Genomic DNA, 18,218 nt, shown 5'->3' on the forward strand with positions numbered 1-18,218 from the left:
CTAAGAGCCCACCCGCCCAGTCCGCGGCGCCGCTGTCGCCCCCTCTTAGGCCCAGGTCCGGGCTGGGTGGGGGCAGCGGGCTCTGCTTATCCCGAGTCCTGGCGATACTAGTCCTAGCCCTGCCCTCCGCGTTGCTGGGCGAAAGGGAGTGGGTATGCGCCGCGCGGGGAACCCGCGCCCTCACCTTTGTACCGCTCCATCGGGGCCACGGAGTGCGGTCCTCGCGGCTCGGCTTCGGCGCTGCTCTCCCGGCGCTCGGCTCAGCGCCCAGGCCGCCGCGCTGGCCCCTCCCCGTGAGGTCACGCTCGCGGCCGGACCTCCTGGCGGGGCCGCCGCGCCCCGGGTCCTTGGACCCGGCCCCCGCCAGGGCTCGCCCCCAAAGCCCCTGTCCCCGCGCCGGAGAACTCCGGCCCGCCGAGGCTGACAGTCGGCGCTTGAGTCGGTGCGCATCCGCGGCCCCGCTCGCCGCCCCCGGCCGCTTTGGCACTCCCTTCACGTCTTGGCTCCGGGGGCGTCGAGAGGGAACAAGACTGGGACATTCCCAAACTCTGGGGGAGGCTCCGGGAGGCCGGGCTTGGGTGGGCCTCCAACATTGTTTCCCCCTCCCCCCGGCCCGCTGCAAACCCAATGCCTGGAGGAGGAGACTGAGGTCCAAGCTAGGAGGTTGAGACTGGCTTAGAGCTCCTTGCGCTTGACTCCCGAGCCAGCACGCTTTTGCCCTAGGCCTTCCTGGAGGGGCGACGAGGGCAGTGGGGCGGGCAACCAAGCCTGCTCCGGGTTCTTTGGGGATTGCTCCCACTCTCTTGGAACCTCTCTGGGCAGCCGCTGCCAATCGCGCACACTTTAGGGTGTGTGAAAACATCTGCTTGCTGCTTTCTACCTGAATTTCCAGGGCCAACGCCACAAGTCAGGGAGTGCCGTTTCCGGGGCGCCCAGTAAATCTGACCGCCTTGGAGGGGTGGCACCGGTTCCATAAGGAAGCTCGGCCATGGCTCTGAATCTCCACCCTGCACTGCCTCCATCCAGCAAGTGCCACACTTCCATCCTTTACCTTTTGCCACCGGTCCTTCCAGGCCCTTAATGCGACCAAGTCTTCTCCATCCACCACCCACCCCCCCCCCCAGAGATCTATGTGTTCTTTTAAACTTTTCAGTTTTCACTTTAAAATCTCAGTCACGGTTTGTGCTGGGTGCCTGGTTGGTTTCTTACGTTCCCCAGCTTCCTTGAAGGAACACTTAAGGAAGATTGGGCAGTGGTGATTTTCTAAAAGACTTCTTAATTCTTCCTTGGAATCGCAGATGTAGTTTTGATGTTTGGAGATCTCCCCGAACCCCACCCAACAGCATGTAGAAATATTTTTCTTAGTTATACTAGCACCTAATGTGGATGGAGCCCTCCCCACAAGCCAGGCACGGCGCTAAGGGCTGTGCATCACTGCCTTTAGTTTCCTCGATATCCTGTGACATGGGTATTATTATGATCTCTTTCATAGAGGTGAAGAAGCTACGGCTGGGCGCGGTGGCTCACGCCTGTAATCCCAGCACTTTGGGAGGCTGAGGCAGGCGGATCACGAAGTCAGGAGTTCGAGACTAGCCTGGCCAACATGGTGAAACCCCATCGCTACTAAAAAAAAAAAAAAAATTAGCTGGGCTTGGTGGCAGGGGCCTGTAAAGTCAGCTACTTGGGAGGCTGAGGCAGGAGAATCGTTTGAACTCCAGAGGTGGAGGTTGCAGTGAGCTGAGATCGCGCATTGCACTCCAGCCTGGGTGACAGTGTGAGACTACGTCTCAAAAAAAAAAAAAGAAAGAGGTTAAGCAATTTGCTCAAAGTCACACAGCTAGAAAAGAGCGGAGCAGGCGTTAAACTCGGATCTGTCTGCTTCCAAATGTGTATTTTAATTTTTATTTTTTTAGAGACAAGGTCTTAGTTTGTTGCCTAGGTTGGAGTGCAGTGGCACCATCTTGGTTCACTGCAGCCTCAAACTCCTGGGCTTCACACTGATCATTACAGAAATGCAAATCAAAACTGCAATGAGATACCATACCGTCAGAATGGCTACTATTAAAAAGTCAAAAAATAACAGATGCTGGTGAGGTTGCAGAGAAAATGGAATGCTTATACACTGCTGATGGAAATGTAAATTAGTTCAACTATTGTGAAAAGTAGTTTGGTGATTTCTCAAAGAACTTAAAACAGAACTACCATTCAACCCAGAAATCCCATTATTGGGTATATACCCAAAGGAATATAAATGGTTCTACCATAAAGACATATGCACATGTATGTTTATTGCAGCACTACTCATAATAGCAAAGATATGGAATCAACCTAAATGGTCATCAACAGTAGACTGGATAAACAAAATATGGTGCATATATACCACGGAATACTATGCAGCCATAAAAAAGAACAAGACCATGTCGTTTGCAGCAAGGAAGAATGGAGCTGGGGGTCATTTTCATAAGCAAACTAATGCAAGAACGGATAACAAAATACCACATGTTCTCACTTTTAAGTGGGATCTAAATACTGAGTACACATGGACACACAAAAGAGAACAACAGACACCACAGCCTACTTGAGGGTAGAGGGTGAGAGGAGAGTGGGGATTGAAAAATTACCTATTGAGCACTATGCTTATTACCTGTGTGATGAAATAATCTCCACACCAAACCCCCATGACACACAATTTACCTATATAACAATTTGCACATTTGCCCCGAATCTAAAATAAAAGTTTAAAAAGAAAAAGAAGAATAAACAGAAAATTAAAGATTTTTAATATATTAAAGGTAAAACTGGAATGTATTATGTTAAGTGAAATAAAATATTTAGGCCAGGCGCAGTGGCTCATGCCTGTATTTCCCAGCACTTTGGGAGGCCGAGGCGGGCAGATCACCTGAGGTCAGGAGTTCGGGACCAGCCTGGCCAATATGGTGAAACCCAGTCTCTACTAAAAATACAAAAATTAGCCGGGCATGGTGGTGCACACCTGTAATCTCAGCTACCTGGGAGGCTGAGGCATGAGAATTGCTTGAACCCAGGAATTGGAGGTTACAGTGAGCTGAGATCACACCACTGCACTCTAGCCTGAGCAACAGAGCAAGCCTGTCTCAAAAATAAATAAATAAATAAAATAAAAAATAATTAAAATGAAATAAAATGTTTACAAACAAACAACAATAAAAAAACCTCCTGGGCTTCAGTAATCCTCCCGCCTCAGCCTCCCAGGTAGCTAGGACTACAGGCACATACCATGACACTTGCCTAGTTTTGTTGTTGTTGTTAATTTATTATTTATAAAGATGGGGCCTCCAACTCCTAGGCTCAAGTGATCCTTCCACCTCGGCCTCCCATAGCAGTTGGATTATATGTGTGGGCCACTATGCCAGCCCCAAATATTCACAAAACTTCTTGGCACTCATAGGAAGTGCCAGGCTGTTTGTTATCATCTCACGGGGCACACAGACAAGTGAACAACACAGCACAGTGAGGTAGATGCTCTGATAAGACAGAAACACGAGGGATTCTGGGAGCCCACAAGAGGACGCTGAACCAGCAACGGCTCCACTGAGTTCCATGAATTTGAAGAGTGCGATGAGCTGGCTGAGTGTGATGAGTTCGAGTTAGTGAGGTGACAGGAAAGGTACAGTGAGTGCAGCTTTCCAGGCAGAAAGGACAGTGGGAACAGAGGCAGGGAGATGAGCCCTTTCAGGGTCAAACAGCTCTGTTGCTGTAGCAGAAAGGGAGAAGCCAGGAATGAAGCAAATGAGGCTGGAAAGGTGGATGCAGCACTGCTCCAGGGCCCAGAGTGCTGCGCTGAGGTGATTAGACAGCACTGAAGAGTGTGGGTGCCCCGGGGATTCCCCAGGGGCTGAGAGCAGGGGGAGCACAGGAGGCAGTTGTACCCACCAGGTGAGAAGCTATGGGGTGGTGGAAAAGCCCATGGGGAAGAGAGGACTGATGGCAGCAACCTTCTGGAAGTTGTGCCTGAGCAGAGTGTGAGGGAGGAGAAGAGCTGAGGCCCACTCTGCAGTTTCCAGCAATTTGAGTGGTTAGTTGAACAGCATTACGCAGCCCTCACATGTGGGGCCTGCTGTGTGCCAGGTGTCTCCAGGAACTGCAGAGCATGAGGAGGGCAAACAAGTCCTGCTCTCCTGGGCTGCTTTGGGGGTGGGGATGGGGACAATGAGCAGGAAAAGAGTCACACTCAGAAGTGGCTGCAGGTTGGGGAGTTGAAGGGAAAAAGTGAAAGGCCCATGGTGCCCCAGGGGAGTTAGAACTCTGGGTCTGAGCCCGGGAGCTCAGCCCCTTACATCAGCACCCTCTTCCATGTGGGCCTGGCTCAGGAGGGCTCAAGAAATAGAAAAATCAGAGGCTGTGGCAAGAATGCTGACGTCTCACGGATAAGAGGAGAGGGAACAGCATTCCGTGGGCCTCTGTGCAAGCTGGAACTGGAAAGTGAGGCAGGACGGAGGGTGTCTTGCCTTTTTGTCTTCTCTTTCTCCTTCCCTTCCTTTCCTCATATTGCAAATGGCCCAGCCTGGCATCCACCCTCTCTTCTACCGGTGTCAACAGACTATTAGCAATGGGTCCTGGTTTCCTTTCAAATTCTCAGGGCGAATCTGATGGTGCAGCTCTTCCTTTTGAAGGAAGCCTCAAGTCTCTGGTCCCAGCCCTGGCTGTCAACTGGGGCCAGCAGGGCCAGGTTACAAGGTCCCACTCAGCAGCTATTTTGCTTGAGTTGACTCTCCCACCAGGGTGGCTAGGAGCAAATTGAGCTATCTCTGTTTCACAAATGAGGAAGCAAAGAAGTTAGGTGACTCACCCAAAGTCTCAAAGTAATCTCTCTTTCAAAACTAGGACTCAGAAATGAAGTTTCCTGACTCCACTTTCCTGGACTTTACCATGGCCCTTAGTTCAGGCTTTCGAAGGGCTCCAACTGGACAGTTTCACCCCGGCAAACCCTTTGATAGCCATCTCCCTGAACACTTCCTGTAACCGCAGCCCCCTCCCTGCACGCTGGGGACAACTCGATATCTCCATTTTGCCTGTCCTCTCTCCCCCTTTCCTCACTTGCTCCAGCCCCTTTAATTACCTCTTCCCTAAATCTTCTCTAGTTTATTGATGGAGACTTGGCAAATCCCAGAGGCTCTAGACAACAAAAATCAATCAGAAATGTATGCAGAGTGAATTTAAAATGGGAATTCACCGCCTTTTCCAAGAACAAAACTGAAGGAAAAAAAAAAGAACAACCCCACCACTTAAAACCATCAATAGGAATCTTGGGCCTCTGGAAGCTCAGCACTGTCTCCTCTCCAAAACCTGGGTGCAATTTAATCCCTTGTGGCTTTGCAATGTCCACACAGGGCTCATTCACATTCCAATTCAAATTCATTGGGTTTTTGGCCTCAGGAATCAGATGATCTGGTTCCTAGCTCATGCTCAATCCTCTGGGGTGCTACCACTGACCCCACCCTGGACCACAGGATCAGAAACCATCCATTCCAATGCAGACAGTCCTCAGAGCAGACTGAGTAACCCCACCCTGCAATCCAGGTAGCGAGTGTTTCCACTGAGCTCAGATCGGGTAGGAGGGCTCTAGGCCCCCTGGGTATGTTGGCTAAAAGTGTCCAGAGGAAGAGAACTGAGCTTCAGGATCACCTACCATCCTAAACCAATTCTCAGCTGCAGAGATGTTCCTTCAAACACCAGGGGCTTCTCCAGCTGAGACAAGAAGGAGGGGGTACCCACTAGAAGGCAGTTGCTTTACAGACTTTATCGTGTTTAATTCTCACAGTGATCTGGGCAGCAGATATTATATCCCCCCCATTTCACAGATGGAGACCCTGAGTAACTTGCCCAAGGCCACAGGTGGGCAGGGCACAAGGCAGTGCCACTGAAGCAGTGTCTCTGACCAGACTTCTCACCCAGCCACTCTTTTGTGATCATGTATTGTCAAAAGCCATTCCTGAAACTATTCTCAGCGTCATGCCTACACGTTCTATCACAGCCAGCTCAAAAGCCACTCCTCTGAGGATGTCCCCCGACTCAAGAAGCCTGCACCCTCTTCTCAGCACAGCCCTACCCTCTGGCTCTTCCAGGCAGTCTGCCCCCTACTCATAGTGCTCTCGTGTATTGCGTTAATCCCCTGTTGCTGTGTTTAATATAGCACCCGGCACATAGTAGGTGCTCAGTCATGCCTGTTGAATGAAGAAATGAATGATTATCCCATTTTTTATCTCTCTTGGGTTTCTGTGAAAAGGAAAATAAAAACTACAAAATGTCTTTGCTAGTTCAAATTGGTGAAACAGATCATTACTAAAGGGCACATCAGGTCTGGTTGGGCATGGGTTGGGATAAAGCAGGAGGAAGGCTTCATGGAGGAGGTGGCCTTTGAACAAAGCCTTGAAGGGCTGAATTAATTTTTTTTCCTTATTGTGGTAAAATATACATAACATAAAATTTACAATCTTAATAATGTTTAGCGTACAGTTCAGTGACATTAAATACATTTAAATTGTTGTGCAGCTATCACCACTATTCATCTCCAGAACTTTTTCATCACCCCAAACTGAAACTGTACCCCATTAAACAGTAACTCCCCATTCTTCCTCTCCCTAGCCTCTGGAAACTACTATTCTACTTTCTATCTCTATGAATTTGATATTCTCGGCACCTTATATAAGTGGAATTATACAGTATTTGTCCTTTTGTGTCTGTCTTGTTTCACTTAGCATGTCTTCAAGGTTCATCCATGTTGTGGCATATATCAGAATTTCATTCTTTCAGGGATGAATAATATTCCATTGTATGTATATACCACATTTTATTTATCCCTTATTTGTCAGTGGACACTTGGGTTGCTACTACATTTGGCTATTTTGAATGATACTGTTATGAACATTGGTGTACAGATATCTATTTGAGTCCTTTCAGTTCTTTTGGGAATATACCTAGGAGTGGAGTTGCTGAGTCACGTGGTAATTCTATGCTTAACTTTTTGAGGAACCACCAAACTGTTTTCCACAGTGGTTGCATCATTTTACATTCCTACCTGTAATGTACAAGAGTTTCAATTTCTCCACATCTCACCAACACTTGTTATTTTCCATTAAAAAAAATTATACTTGTCCGAGTGGGCTTCATTTGTTTTTCAAGACTCTGAAGTCAATGAGGCCTAAAGTTAACATTTCTTAGATCTGAGTGGTTGGTACATGAGAACTTTTTATATTATGCAATGAGGACCACTGTCTGGGGTCCATTCTTCTCATTGTTTTACATTTGAGGAAACTGAGGCTCAGAATCTCGACCCTGGAAATGTTCACCGAGGGTGATTGAGCCTCTCAGCCAATATGTTTGCAATACTCCAGCATTTTTAGAAACAATAAATGTTTGGCTTAAAGCAAGCAAAGACTGAGAGGATGAGGAGGAGAGGAGGAGGGTGTGGAGGCTCTAGGAGGGGGAGCTCCTGGGTGTCCCTCTGAGCTCAGCTCTGTGCCAGTCCATCGCCAGTGACTTAATAGGTAAAAGAAAGACACATCAGTTCCCCTCTCCAGACTCATGGTGACTTCACCTCCACGTCTCCACAGACATGGCCTGCATAAGTCAGGGGTTACAGGCCTACAAACCAGGGTGAGTACGATTACTTTTAGCTGCACCTCTAGGAAGTGTTCAGCTTAGAAAAACACCTCTAGTCTATTCCGGTTAATATTCCTATAAAGATTGAGTTTATCTAAAGGGGCCATTTATTTTTATAAATTTCCTTATTATATTCCTGTGAAGTAGAGTGAACAAAAGGTGACTTTCTAAGGACCCACATAATTGAAGATCAAAGGCCCAAGAAAGTCAGTTTTGGAAGTGGCAGATGTAGGGCATCTCTATTCTGACCCTGCTTTCATACAGAAGTTGGTGACTCTGAGAATCAGTGTGCTTGCCCACGTCACGCTGTGGTTCAGGGGCTCATGCTCCAGAGCCCAGGCCTCCTTTCTGTGGCCTGAGTGTCCCAGGCCCTCCTTGGTCCCTAGGATGTTTGATGAGCAGCCCTGATGGGTTTCTACTCAATGTGCACAAGGTGCATCCTCTTCTCGAGGCTCTGTGGGTGCTAGCTTAGCCTCACCCTTTCCTCTCCCACTCCAGAAAGCACACTGGATGCTTTTGCAAACTACTCCCCCACCCTCCATATTCTAATATGTCATCCTCCACCCTCCAGAAGAGATCAAGAATTGACTCTCCCTCATCAACTTTCTTACTTTCCTCCTGAAATCACACACCCAACTCTTAGCTAACCTACTCTTAGCTAACAGGTAGGACTCTCAAACTCTCCACAGGGTTTCTTCTCCAGTTGTCGGGTCTGGAGGAAGCAAAAGGACCAATTCTGCAGTTATCTTCCCATCAAAATCAGAGGTTCTGTCACTCAGTGAACAGACGCATCCTCAATCGGTCTTTGGCTCCTACCATTTCCCTCTTGTCTTTATCTCACACTCCCTGGCTCACCTGCAGGCCCTTTGCCTCCCATTTCCTACCATGATTTCTAACCCATGGGTATAGACTATTTCAGAGCTGTTTGGAAACTTAGAGTGAATACTGAACCCAACCCTCTGACCTCACATGCAAGATGCAGGAACCCAGGGACATGCCAGCCCCAGAGCCCAGACACAGTATCCCAGCAAGGGCTCCTTGTCCATCTGCTTCTCTTCAGGGCTCTGCTGACCTTTCTCACTGGGCAGTCCTAACCCCACATCATCCTGAGTAAGTCTCACAGCTTCGCTGAAATTTGCCTGAGTTGTTCTGGTTTCTGGACAATTGCCAAGGTCTTGATCTTGGATTCACTTCCTTGATGATTTTTTTTTTTCTTTTTTTTTTTTTGCTGACTCTTCCTGTGATTGCTAAGATCATCATTTCTCAGATGAGGCTCAAGCAGAAATGCAGCTGGACCAGAACTAGCAGCTCCACGGATTCCTCAGAGTCCCCAGACCAGGGGAGCTCAGAGAGGAATCATTGCTTCACGCCTAGAAGCACTTCCTTATCAGCAGAGCAATGCCTTCCCCTTCTGGAATGCCCTCCCAGACCCAGCCAAGACTTCCTCTTCCATCAAGGCGCCAAGAACTTCTTGAAAGGATTGAAAAGTTGAAAGGATTCTTGCAATCCTGTGATACTTTTAGTCAAGATTCATTTCTTGCTTGATAACAGAAAATACAGACCATTTTTCTAGGTCTTCTCTCTCCAAATAGACTACAACTGCATGTGAACAGGAACTCAACAGAGGTGCCTTGGAAGCCAATCAGGGCTGGCAGACCTCGGGTGGTTGGGTTTATAGATTTGTTGGTTGGCAGACCTGCTGCATGCCTACGGCCACTCACACTGAGTCATCCACTTCTCTGCAGTGGGTGCTTCCTCCAGCACCTCGCTGCCAGCAAGCTCAGCTCCCCAAGGCCTCTTGAGGCTGCCTGGGCACCTCATCAGACCAGAAAAGCTCAGCTTCTGCATCCTTCTTCATTTAGCATGGCTGAGCTTCTTCGACCTCTCTCACTCCTGGGTTTCAGAACACCACTCTCTCCTGGTTTACATGCCTGGCTGCAACCTGTTCCAGCTCCTCAGATCCTGGGTGAACTCTTTATGGACCCCTTTTCCCATGGTTGGGTGGATGGATAAAGTAACATTTTCAGTTATCTTTTTTTCTAAAGCCATGGATCTGGGTAATCGGTGGGGACAGGGGAAGAAACTACTTCAGAGATTGGCCCAATCTTGCAGAAACAAGATTTTATTAGTGTCCAAGAAAAAGAGGTGGGTAGCGATGAGGCTCTGGCCAAGCAACCCCTTGGGAGATGGGAGTGAAACAGAAGGCAGTCCGGAGGGCATAGGCACGCATCTTTGTATTCCTGCCACAAGATACCTCTCCAATAGGTCTTGTGTGCTACCTGCAGCTCACCAATCTGCCTACCCTTAGACACACAGCTTGTGTTTCCCATAAAAGTGCCAATTGAATTCCTACCCCTCATCTTCAAGGTTGGAAACAGGGGTGCTGAGAGATGGCACGGCTTACAAGAGCCAAATGAGCAGGTCATGGCGGAGCTAGGGCTGGACTCCGTGGTCCTGATTCCCAGCCGCTGTACTGATTGTGAACCCAGGGTAACTGCGGCCTCCATGATAGGAAATGTTGCTGCACCTGGCCAAGGGCCCTGGTCCTGTTCTCCTGCTCAAAGGCAGCCTTTCTAGGGCCCCGAACACCAAGCTCCTCACTGTGAGTAGTCTAGCACATAGTAAATGGCCACAAGTTATGCATGGAATGAGGGAATGAAGGAGCAAGGCATTCTCAGCAGGAGTGATTGTGCCCTCAAGGGGGTGAAAATTGGATCTTGGGGGAGAGTGAAAAAAAATTTTTCACCTACAGTATATAAATGTACACAGAGAGAGAGAGAGAGAGAGAAAGAGAGAGACAGAGAGAAAAAATATTAACAGATATAGTTTATCTGCAGCATTAAAATTTCATGGGGGAGCAATTAGGACAAAATGTCTACGAAGACTCCAGGGGGAGGCAATAATGAAATAATGAAAAAGTGGTTGAGAAACACAGGAATATGGGCTCTGGAGTCCAGGTTAGAATCTCCCCTCCATCTCTTAATAGCTGGCTGACCTTGGACAAGTACATCCACTTTCTTTGCCTCAGTTTCTCCTTTGGTCAAATGGGAACGAAAATTCTACTCACCTCAGAGACTGTTGTGAGGATTCCGTGAGACAATCCGTGGAAAGAGTTTAGCTCAGTGTCTGTGCGTAAGTTCACAACTGATATCAGTTGCAATAATGATTAAGGTGGCTGAAAACGAGGAACTCTTCCCACCATTGTGATAATGTCATAGGAACCAGGACTCCCGTGGCAGATAAAACAGAGCTACCAATTGTTCCAATGGCCATCACCCTACATGCAAAAGAGTCCTGCTCAGTGCTAAGTATTGGAATTGGATCTCTCATTTCAACCACCCAGCTCCCATCCACCACCCACTCAGCTACCACCCTCCACCTCGCTGAGCAAGGTGCCAGGCCCTTTGTTGGATAAGTTGCATGAAGCCCTTAAGGGACTCACAGCCCCAGAGGGAGACAGGAAACTCTATCCTTTTTCCTTTTTCCTTTTTTTTTGAAGCGGGGTCTCGCTTTGCTACCTAGACTGGAGTGCAGTGGCGCCATACAGCTCATTGCAGCCTCAACCTCCTGAACTCAAGTGATCCTCTTGCCTCGGCTTCTTGAGTAGCTGGGACTACAGGTACATGCCACCATGCTCTGTAATTTTGTTCACTTCTTGCAAAGATGAGAGCTCACTATGTTGCCCATGCTGGTCTTGAACTCCTGGGCTCAAAGTATCCCCCAACCTCAGCCTCCCAAAGTGCTGGGATTACAGGTGTAAGCCACCGCACTTGGCCAGAAAGTCTATCCTCACTGGAAAAACAGCCTAATTTAAGCCAGTGATTCTCAAACTTTAACTTGTATAGCAATCACCTGGGGATTGTTTTAAAATTTAGACCTGATTCAGTAGATCTAGGGTTGGAATGGAGATTTGGCACTTCTGACAAGCTCCAGGTGATACCAATGCCAGTGGTTTAAGCCACAGTTTAAGGAGTGAAGTTTTGAAGGGGCTGCTCTTTTCCACAGTTTGCCAAACTGGGGAAATGGTGTTTTTCTTTCTCTGCCGATGGCTGCATATTATTTTGACATCTGATGGGGTCCACAATAAAGTGTCTAAAAAATTTCACATTGGTAAATTATGGAAGAAGATCTTTAAGGAGAGTTCATCCTGCAACTAGGAGTTGCAGTGGGTCCTGAGTATTTTGAACACTGTGTTACTGTGAGATCGCTTCAGTGTCCCTGCTGGGTGACACGGCTATACATGTTTTTCTTTTATGATCAAAATACATAGGAGGAGGGAAGGGAAAAGAGACAGAGAGAAAGAGAAGGGGAGGAGAAGGAGAGAGGAGGATCATTGTAATACAACTTCCTAACTTCCTTTTGGAAACAGCCTAAGGTAGCCATAATTTCTTCTGGCAGAAATGACTGAGAGAATATAAATGGGAATCTTTTATAGAGGAAGCCCTAGCAGGGCAGAATATTTGAAACCAGGCCAGTACAATTGTACAGTGTCTAGGGATCCCATTCTATCACTAGATTAGAATTTTTAGTAGAATTCACGTAATGTTTATGGAAGGTCTTAGAATCATTCAGAGTGTAAGATTCAGAGACAAGAACCAGCAGCCCCAAGATGTCAAGAAACAGAATTTTTTTAAAAAATGCATTTAAGAAGCAGTTTCCTCAGAAGAAGCCTAACCTGTTAGTACATGAAGATGTGGCAACTTGGACTGTTCAGAGAATGAAGTTGCAAGTGTGCTTGGCTTGTGGATTAGTTCTTTGATCTGTCCCGACTGACCTGAGAGCTTGCTATGGTTTGAATGTGTCCCTCAAAGTCCGTGTGCTGAAAACTTAATCCCCAATGCAACAGAGAATTAAGATGGGACCATTAAGAGCTGATTAGGTCATCAGGGTTCTGTCCTTATATGTGGGCTAATGATATTATTGAGGGAGTAGTTTCCTGATACAGAGCAAGAGTTCGTTCCCCTTTCTGTCTTGCTCTCTCTCACCCTTTCACCTCCCACCATGGGATGAGCAGCATTAAGGCCCTCACCAGATGCCAGTGCCAGGCTCTTGGACTTCCCGGCCACCAGAACTATCAGCCAATTAAATATTCGTTCATTATAAATTACCCAGTCCCTGTGATTCTGTTACAGAAGCATAAGACAAAGACAGAGCTCTTGGAAGATTCCTATCCTACCTCACACAACTATTATTGCTTAATTCAAATGACAACTGGAAGTAGCCAAGTGCTGAGTGCATTAGAATCTATGGTCTAGCCAATAGGTGGGCCTCCTTGGGGTGGGGTGTAAAAGTGGGACAGTTGTGGGAATCTGTGAGGAAGGTTTTCTTGAGTGTGGATCATGAATTGATTTAAATGTGTCCTTCAGGTTGTAGAGTCAGAGTGCCTTGGGTTAGAAGCAGCACAGGTGCATCATTTATGATCCCTGCAACATTGACTAGGTTTCTTTATCAAATGAAACAAACATATGGGATTACGATAATATCTATTTCATAAACAAGTCAGGATTCTGTAGGATGAAGCACACAAAGAAGTTAGCATAGTATTTGGGACACAGTGAGTGCTTAAAAATGGTAGTGAGCACATTTAGGAAGTGCCCAGGTTGTGGGTAGGTGGGGAGTGGGGGACTAAGCTGGAGGAAAGAGCTAAGAGCTTAAAAAGTTGTTTTTCTTTTAGATTTTTTTTTGAAATTATTTATTTATTTTTAGACAGTATCTTGCTCTGTCACCCAGGCTGGAGTGCAGTGGTACAATCATGGCTCACTGCAGTCTCAACTTCCCTGGGACCAGGTGATCCTCCCACCTCAGCCTCCCAAGTAGCTGGGACCATAGGCATGTGCCACCATGTCCGGCTAATTTTTGTATTTTTTGTAGAGACGGGGTTTTACCATGTTGCCCAGGCTGGTCTTGAACTCCTGGGCTCAAGCAATCTGCCCGCCTCGGCCTCCCAAAGTGCTAGGATTACAGGCATGAACCACCATGCCTGGCTGCAAGTTATTTTTCTAGCAGTGCCTTCCTTCCTGTGCAGAGAACCAAATTCAAGCCCTCACTCTTGGCCATAAATACAGGCGCGAGCCACTGCACAAGCTTCTTGCCCACTTCTCACCTGCCCAGGCTTCTTGCCCACTTCCCATCAGAGAAGAAGCCAACACAGCCACTTCTGAGGCTCTCCTGCAAGAGCTCTGGAAATGCACGGCCCTTGCTTTTGAGTTTCACCTTTGCCAGACTCCCAGGATCTCTGTCTTCTACGAAGTAATTGCATCTTTCTTTACTGTGTAGTTTTTTTGTTTTTTGTTTTTTATAATAAAAACAAAACTTTACATCTTTCCAAATTAATTACTCTTTTTTGTCATTGGATGTGTTTCTAATTGTGTTGGGTTTTGCCTTACTGATGGGTCATAATTTTTATAACCATTCTCCCACTGAGGGGTTGCAATATTCTAAATAGAACATATAAGAACATCTTTATGGCCGGGCGCTGTGGCTCACGCCTATAATCCCAGCACTTTGGGAGGCCGAGGTGGGCGGATCATGAGGTCAGGAGATTGAGACCATCCTGGCTAACACAGTGAAACACCGTCTCTACTAAAAATACAAAAAATTAGCTGGGCGTGGTGGCGGGCACCTGTAATCCCAGCTACTCGGGAGGCTGAGGCAGGAGAATGGCGTGAACCCAGGAGGCAGAGCTTGCAGTGAGCCGAGATCACGCCACTGCACTCCAGCCTGGGCAACAGAGTGAGACTCCGTCTCAAAAAAAAAAAAAAAAAAAAAGAACATCCTTATGCAGATTATTTATCTTCTTTTTTAAAGCAGCATTATTGAGACATAATTGACATACCACACAGTTCGTCCATTTAAAATCTACAATTTAGTGGTGTTTAATAGAATAAAGTTTTTCAACTATCACCATAATTTGTTTTGGTACATCTTCATTACCCTAAAAAGAAACCTCATGCCCATTAATAGCCACTCAGCCTTAAGCAACCACTAATTTATGTTCTGACTCTATAGATATCCCCACTTTTGAAATGTCATAATAAGTGGAATCACACAATATTCCAACAGGCCATTTCATTTCATGGTCTTTTGTGAGTGGCTTCTTTCACTGAGTAGAATATTTTCAAGGTTCATCCACACTGTAGCAAGTATCAGTGCCTCATTTTTTAATATCACCAAATAATATTCCATGGCGTGGACATACCACGTTTTATTCTTTCATCAGTTGGTGGGCATTCGGTTGCTTCCACTTTGGGACTATTATGAATAATGCTGCTATGAGCATTCATGTACAAGTTTTGTGTAGATACATGTTTTCATTTCTGTTGGGTCCACTGCATAGTTTTGTGCTTAATCAGGCATTGCTCTCTGTGGTTTCACACTTGTTCTCTTTTTGCTTGACTCACGATCTCTCACTCCACCCCAAATGTGCTCCTCCTCCAGTGTGCACTGCAGGCTCCACCACCTAGCCTGTTGCCCAAGCCAGAAACTTACAAGTCATCCTTTGCACCTTCCTCAGCTCCTCATCCTCCACCCTGCTGCAGCCCATATTAAGTCCAGTTGCAACTCAAATAGAAGTATTTCCCAGAGAAGCTTTGCTGATAGAATCAATCAGGTCATTCATTCTTTATATGCTTTACCCCTGTGTTTATGTTTGTGGGGTTGATTAATATCTGTTTGCTCACAGTTTTAGCTCAAGTGATTAGCATAGTGCCTAGTTTGTTGCAAGGCATGTAAACTTTTCAAGATTGGATATGTATCACACTCCCTTTACAACATCTCACAGCTCCCAATACACTAGCATTGTCAATAAGAGTTTGTTGTTTTAAACTGCTTCTCTTTTTTTCACAATTTTTAAATTGTTGTAATTTATGTGCAGTAAAATGCACCTTTTTTAGTGCATTGTTCTATGTCTTTTGACAAATGCACACAGTCCTGTAATCACTACCACAATTAAGATACAGAACAGTTCATCACCCTCAAAATTTCCCTGTGGCACTTTGTGGCCAACCGCTCCCTTCAATCCTATCCCCTGAAAACCCCTGGCTTTTCTTTTACTTAGCATAATGCATTTGTGATTCACCCATGTTATTGTAAAAGTTTATCCCTTTTTGTTGTTGAGTAATATTCCATTGTATAGATGAACTACACTTTGTTTATTTATTCCCCAGTTGAAGAATATTTGCAATTTCCAGTTTTTGGTGATTACGAATAAAGTCAGTATAAACATTCATGTACAGGTTTTTGTGTGAACTAAGGTTTTGGTTTTACTTGAATAAATACATAGGAGTGGAGTCATTGGGTCTTATGTTAGGGGTATATATCTTTAAAAGAAACGGTCAAACTGTTTCCCAAAATATTGTATCAATTTGTACTCCCACCATCAGTGTGCGAGTTCCACTTGTTCTGCATCCTTGCAGTACTTTGTGTTGAGAGTTCTTTATCTACTTTCTCTGGATTCAAGTCCTTGATCAGATATGTGATTTGCAAATTGCTTTTTCCAATCTCAGACTTGTTTCATTCTCTTTATAACATCTTTTAAAGAGCAGAAGTTCTTAATTTTGATGATCAATTAATCAATTTCTTCTCTGGATCATGCTTTTGGTATCATTCCTAAGAACCCTTTGCCTAAACCAAGGTCATGGAAATTTTCTCCTGTATTTTCTTCAAGAAATTCTATAGTTTTTGGTTTTATAGTTGGGTCTTTGGGCCATCTAATTTTGCTTTTATTTTGTGAGCTTTTTCATCTGCTTTAAGCCTCAAATCTAGTCTATTAGTTACGTGCCTGTGTTGCCCTTCCAGGCTTCAAGCTCTTTGAGGGCAGAGATTGTTTTATCAGGGTCAGCATTTGCATAAGCCCTAGAGTGAGCATCGCCTGACATTTGGAGCCTACACACCTCAGTTGCCCCCATAGTCCCAGCCTATGTTCATGTTTATGTTTTTCACAACACCCAGCATCACACCTCTCACTTTAGATACAGTACAGATGTTACTGAAATTAAACAATGAGATCTTAGAAAGGCTTTAGGGCTCTGTATCCCATTGAGAATTGAGACAAATTAGCGTAACTAGGAAACATCATTTGTGGTCATTCAAAGGCACTGACTGTATGAGACACACTTCCCATGTGCAGTCACTTGAATGCCCCCTGCTAGCAGACCTCCAGAAAGTTATTTTATTCTACACGGCCTTCTTCTTCTTCTTTTTTTTTTTTTTTAGATAGAGTCTCGCTCAGTCACCCAGGCTGGAGTGCAGTGGCGCAATCTCGGTTCACTGCAACCTCCACCTCCTGGGCTCAAGCCATTCTCCTGCCTCAGCCTCCCAAGTAGCTGGGATTACAGGTGCATGCCACCATGCAATTTTTGTATTTTTAGTAGAGACAGGGTTTCACCATGTTGGCCAGGCTGGTCTTAAACTCCTGACCTCAGGTGATCCATCCGCCTTGGCCTCCCAAAGTGCTGGGATTACAGGTGTGAGCCACCGCACCCAGCCTCTATGTTGCCTTCTTATAACAGTGTTGCTGTGTTATATGATTAATCAAAGTGCTCTGATAGTGTATTTTTAAAATCTGGAACCAAATTCAGGTAGAAAGTAGCATTGGAGACAGGAGTAATGTGTGAGGCCTAAAAATGGAAAGACAACTTTCTATCCTCAGTCAGAGTAGGGCCAGATATGAAAAGACAAGGGTCATTATATTCAGGGGCAATTTTTCCCTAGTTGCACTTTTTTCTTCCCAATATGAATGAGTTTTCATGGAACAGCCACTTCTTGGCTGCTTGGAGACAAGGGAAGGGGGCTTTCTCCATTCAAGGATTGCAGATTCAGAGATTCAAGGAAAAGCCCATTCCATCTGGAAGCTGACTTTCTGACCTGTTTTCAGAACATTTTACAGGAGGTACTCCTGCGTCAGCAACAGAGAAAGACAGGCATCCTTGGACAACAAAGCTACAGATCTAGGAGCATTTGGCTGTCTTTAGAGAAGGACAGAGAGCTCTCTCACTTCTGCTAGGTGTGCTAGGAGATGCTCCCTCGTGCCTCTGCTGTTGTGTTTGGGCAAAGAAAAAACAATGGCCAAAGAAGAACAAATCTACTTCTTACCACTAGAAAGGCCGTTTAAATTTTTTTTCTAGTAAGAGATGGGGTTTTGCTATGTTGCCCAGGCTGGAGTGCAGTGGCTAGTCACATACACGATCCCACTACTGATCAGCATGGGAGTTTTGACTCGGTCCATTTCCAATCTGGGCTGGTCTACCCCTCCTTAGGCAGTTTGGTGGTCCCTCCTTTCTGGAGTTCACCATATTGATGCTGAGCTTAGTATGGACATCCAATCAGCATAGTGGAGAACTCCTGGGTTCAAGCCACCCTCCCGCCTCAGCCTCCTGAGTAGCCAGGACTGCAGATGTGTGCCACCATACCCAGCTGGAAAGAGCTTAAAGAACTTCAAAGCTTTGACAGAACTTTTTTTTTTTTTGAGGCGGAGTCTCACTCTGTTTCCCAAACTGGAGTGCAGTGGCACAATCTCGGCTAACTGCAACCTCCACCTCCTGGGTTCAAGTGATTCTCCTGCCTTAGCCTCCTGAGTA

At 46.1% G+C, this 18,218-nt stretch overlaps 1 protein-coding gene across 10 annotated transcripts in view; it reads right to left on the reverse strand.

Moving 5' to 3' along the window:
* The window catches only part of AFAP1L2 (actin filament associated protein 1 like 2), a 109,962-nt gene extending 109,482 nt beyond the window's left edge, over positions 1-480 (reverse strand). For 6 of the 10 annotated variants that reach the window (XM_054503851.2, XM_054503854.2, XM_054503848.2 and 3 more), the window contains exon 1: positions 185-480. In XM_054503851.2, the coding sequence (XP_054359826.1) occupies positions 185-200 (16 nt within the window). In that variant the 5' untranslated portion in view covers positions 201-480. The remainder of the gene's footprint in view (positions 1-184) is intronic. The other 4 variants (XM_054503856.2, XM_054503850.2, XM_054503853.2 and 1 more) reach the window with 2 other exon arrangements.
* Between the last annotated feature and the right edge of the window lie 17,738 nt (positions 481-18,218).

Source organism: Pongo pygmaeus, chromosome 8, assembly GCF_028885625.2.
Source record: "Pongo pygmaeus isolate AG05252 chromosome 8, NHGRI_mPonPyg2-v2.0_pri, whole genome shotgun sequence".
NCBI lineage: Eukaryota > Metazoa > Chordata > Mammalia > Primates > Hominidae > Pongo > Pongo pygmaeus.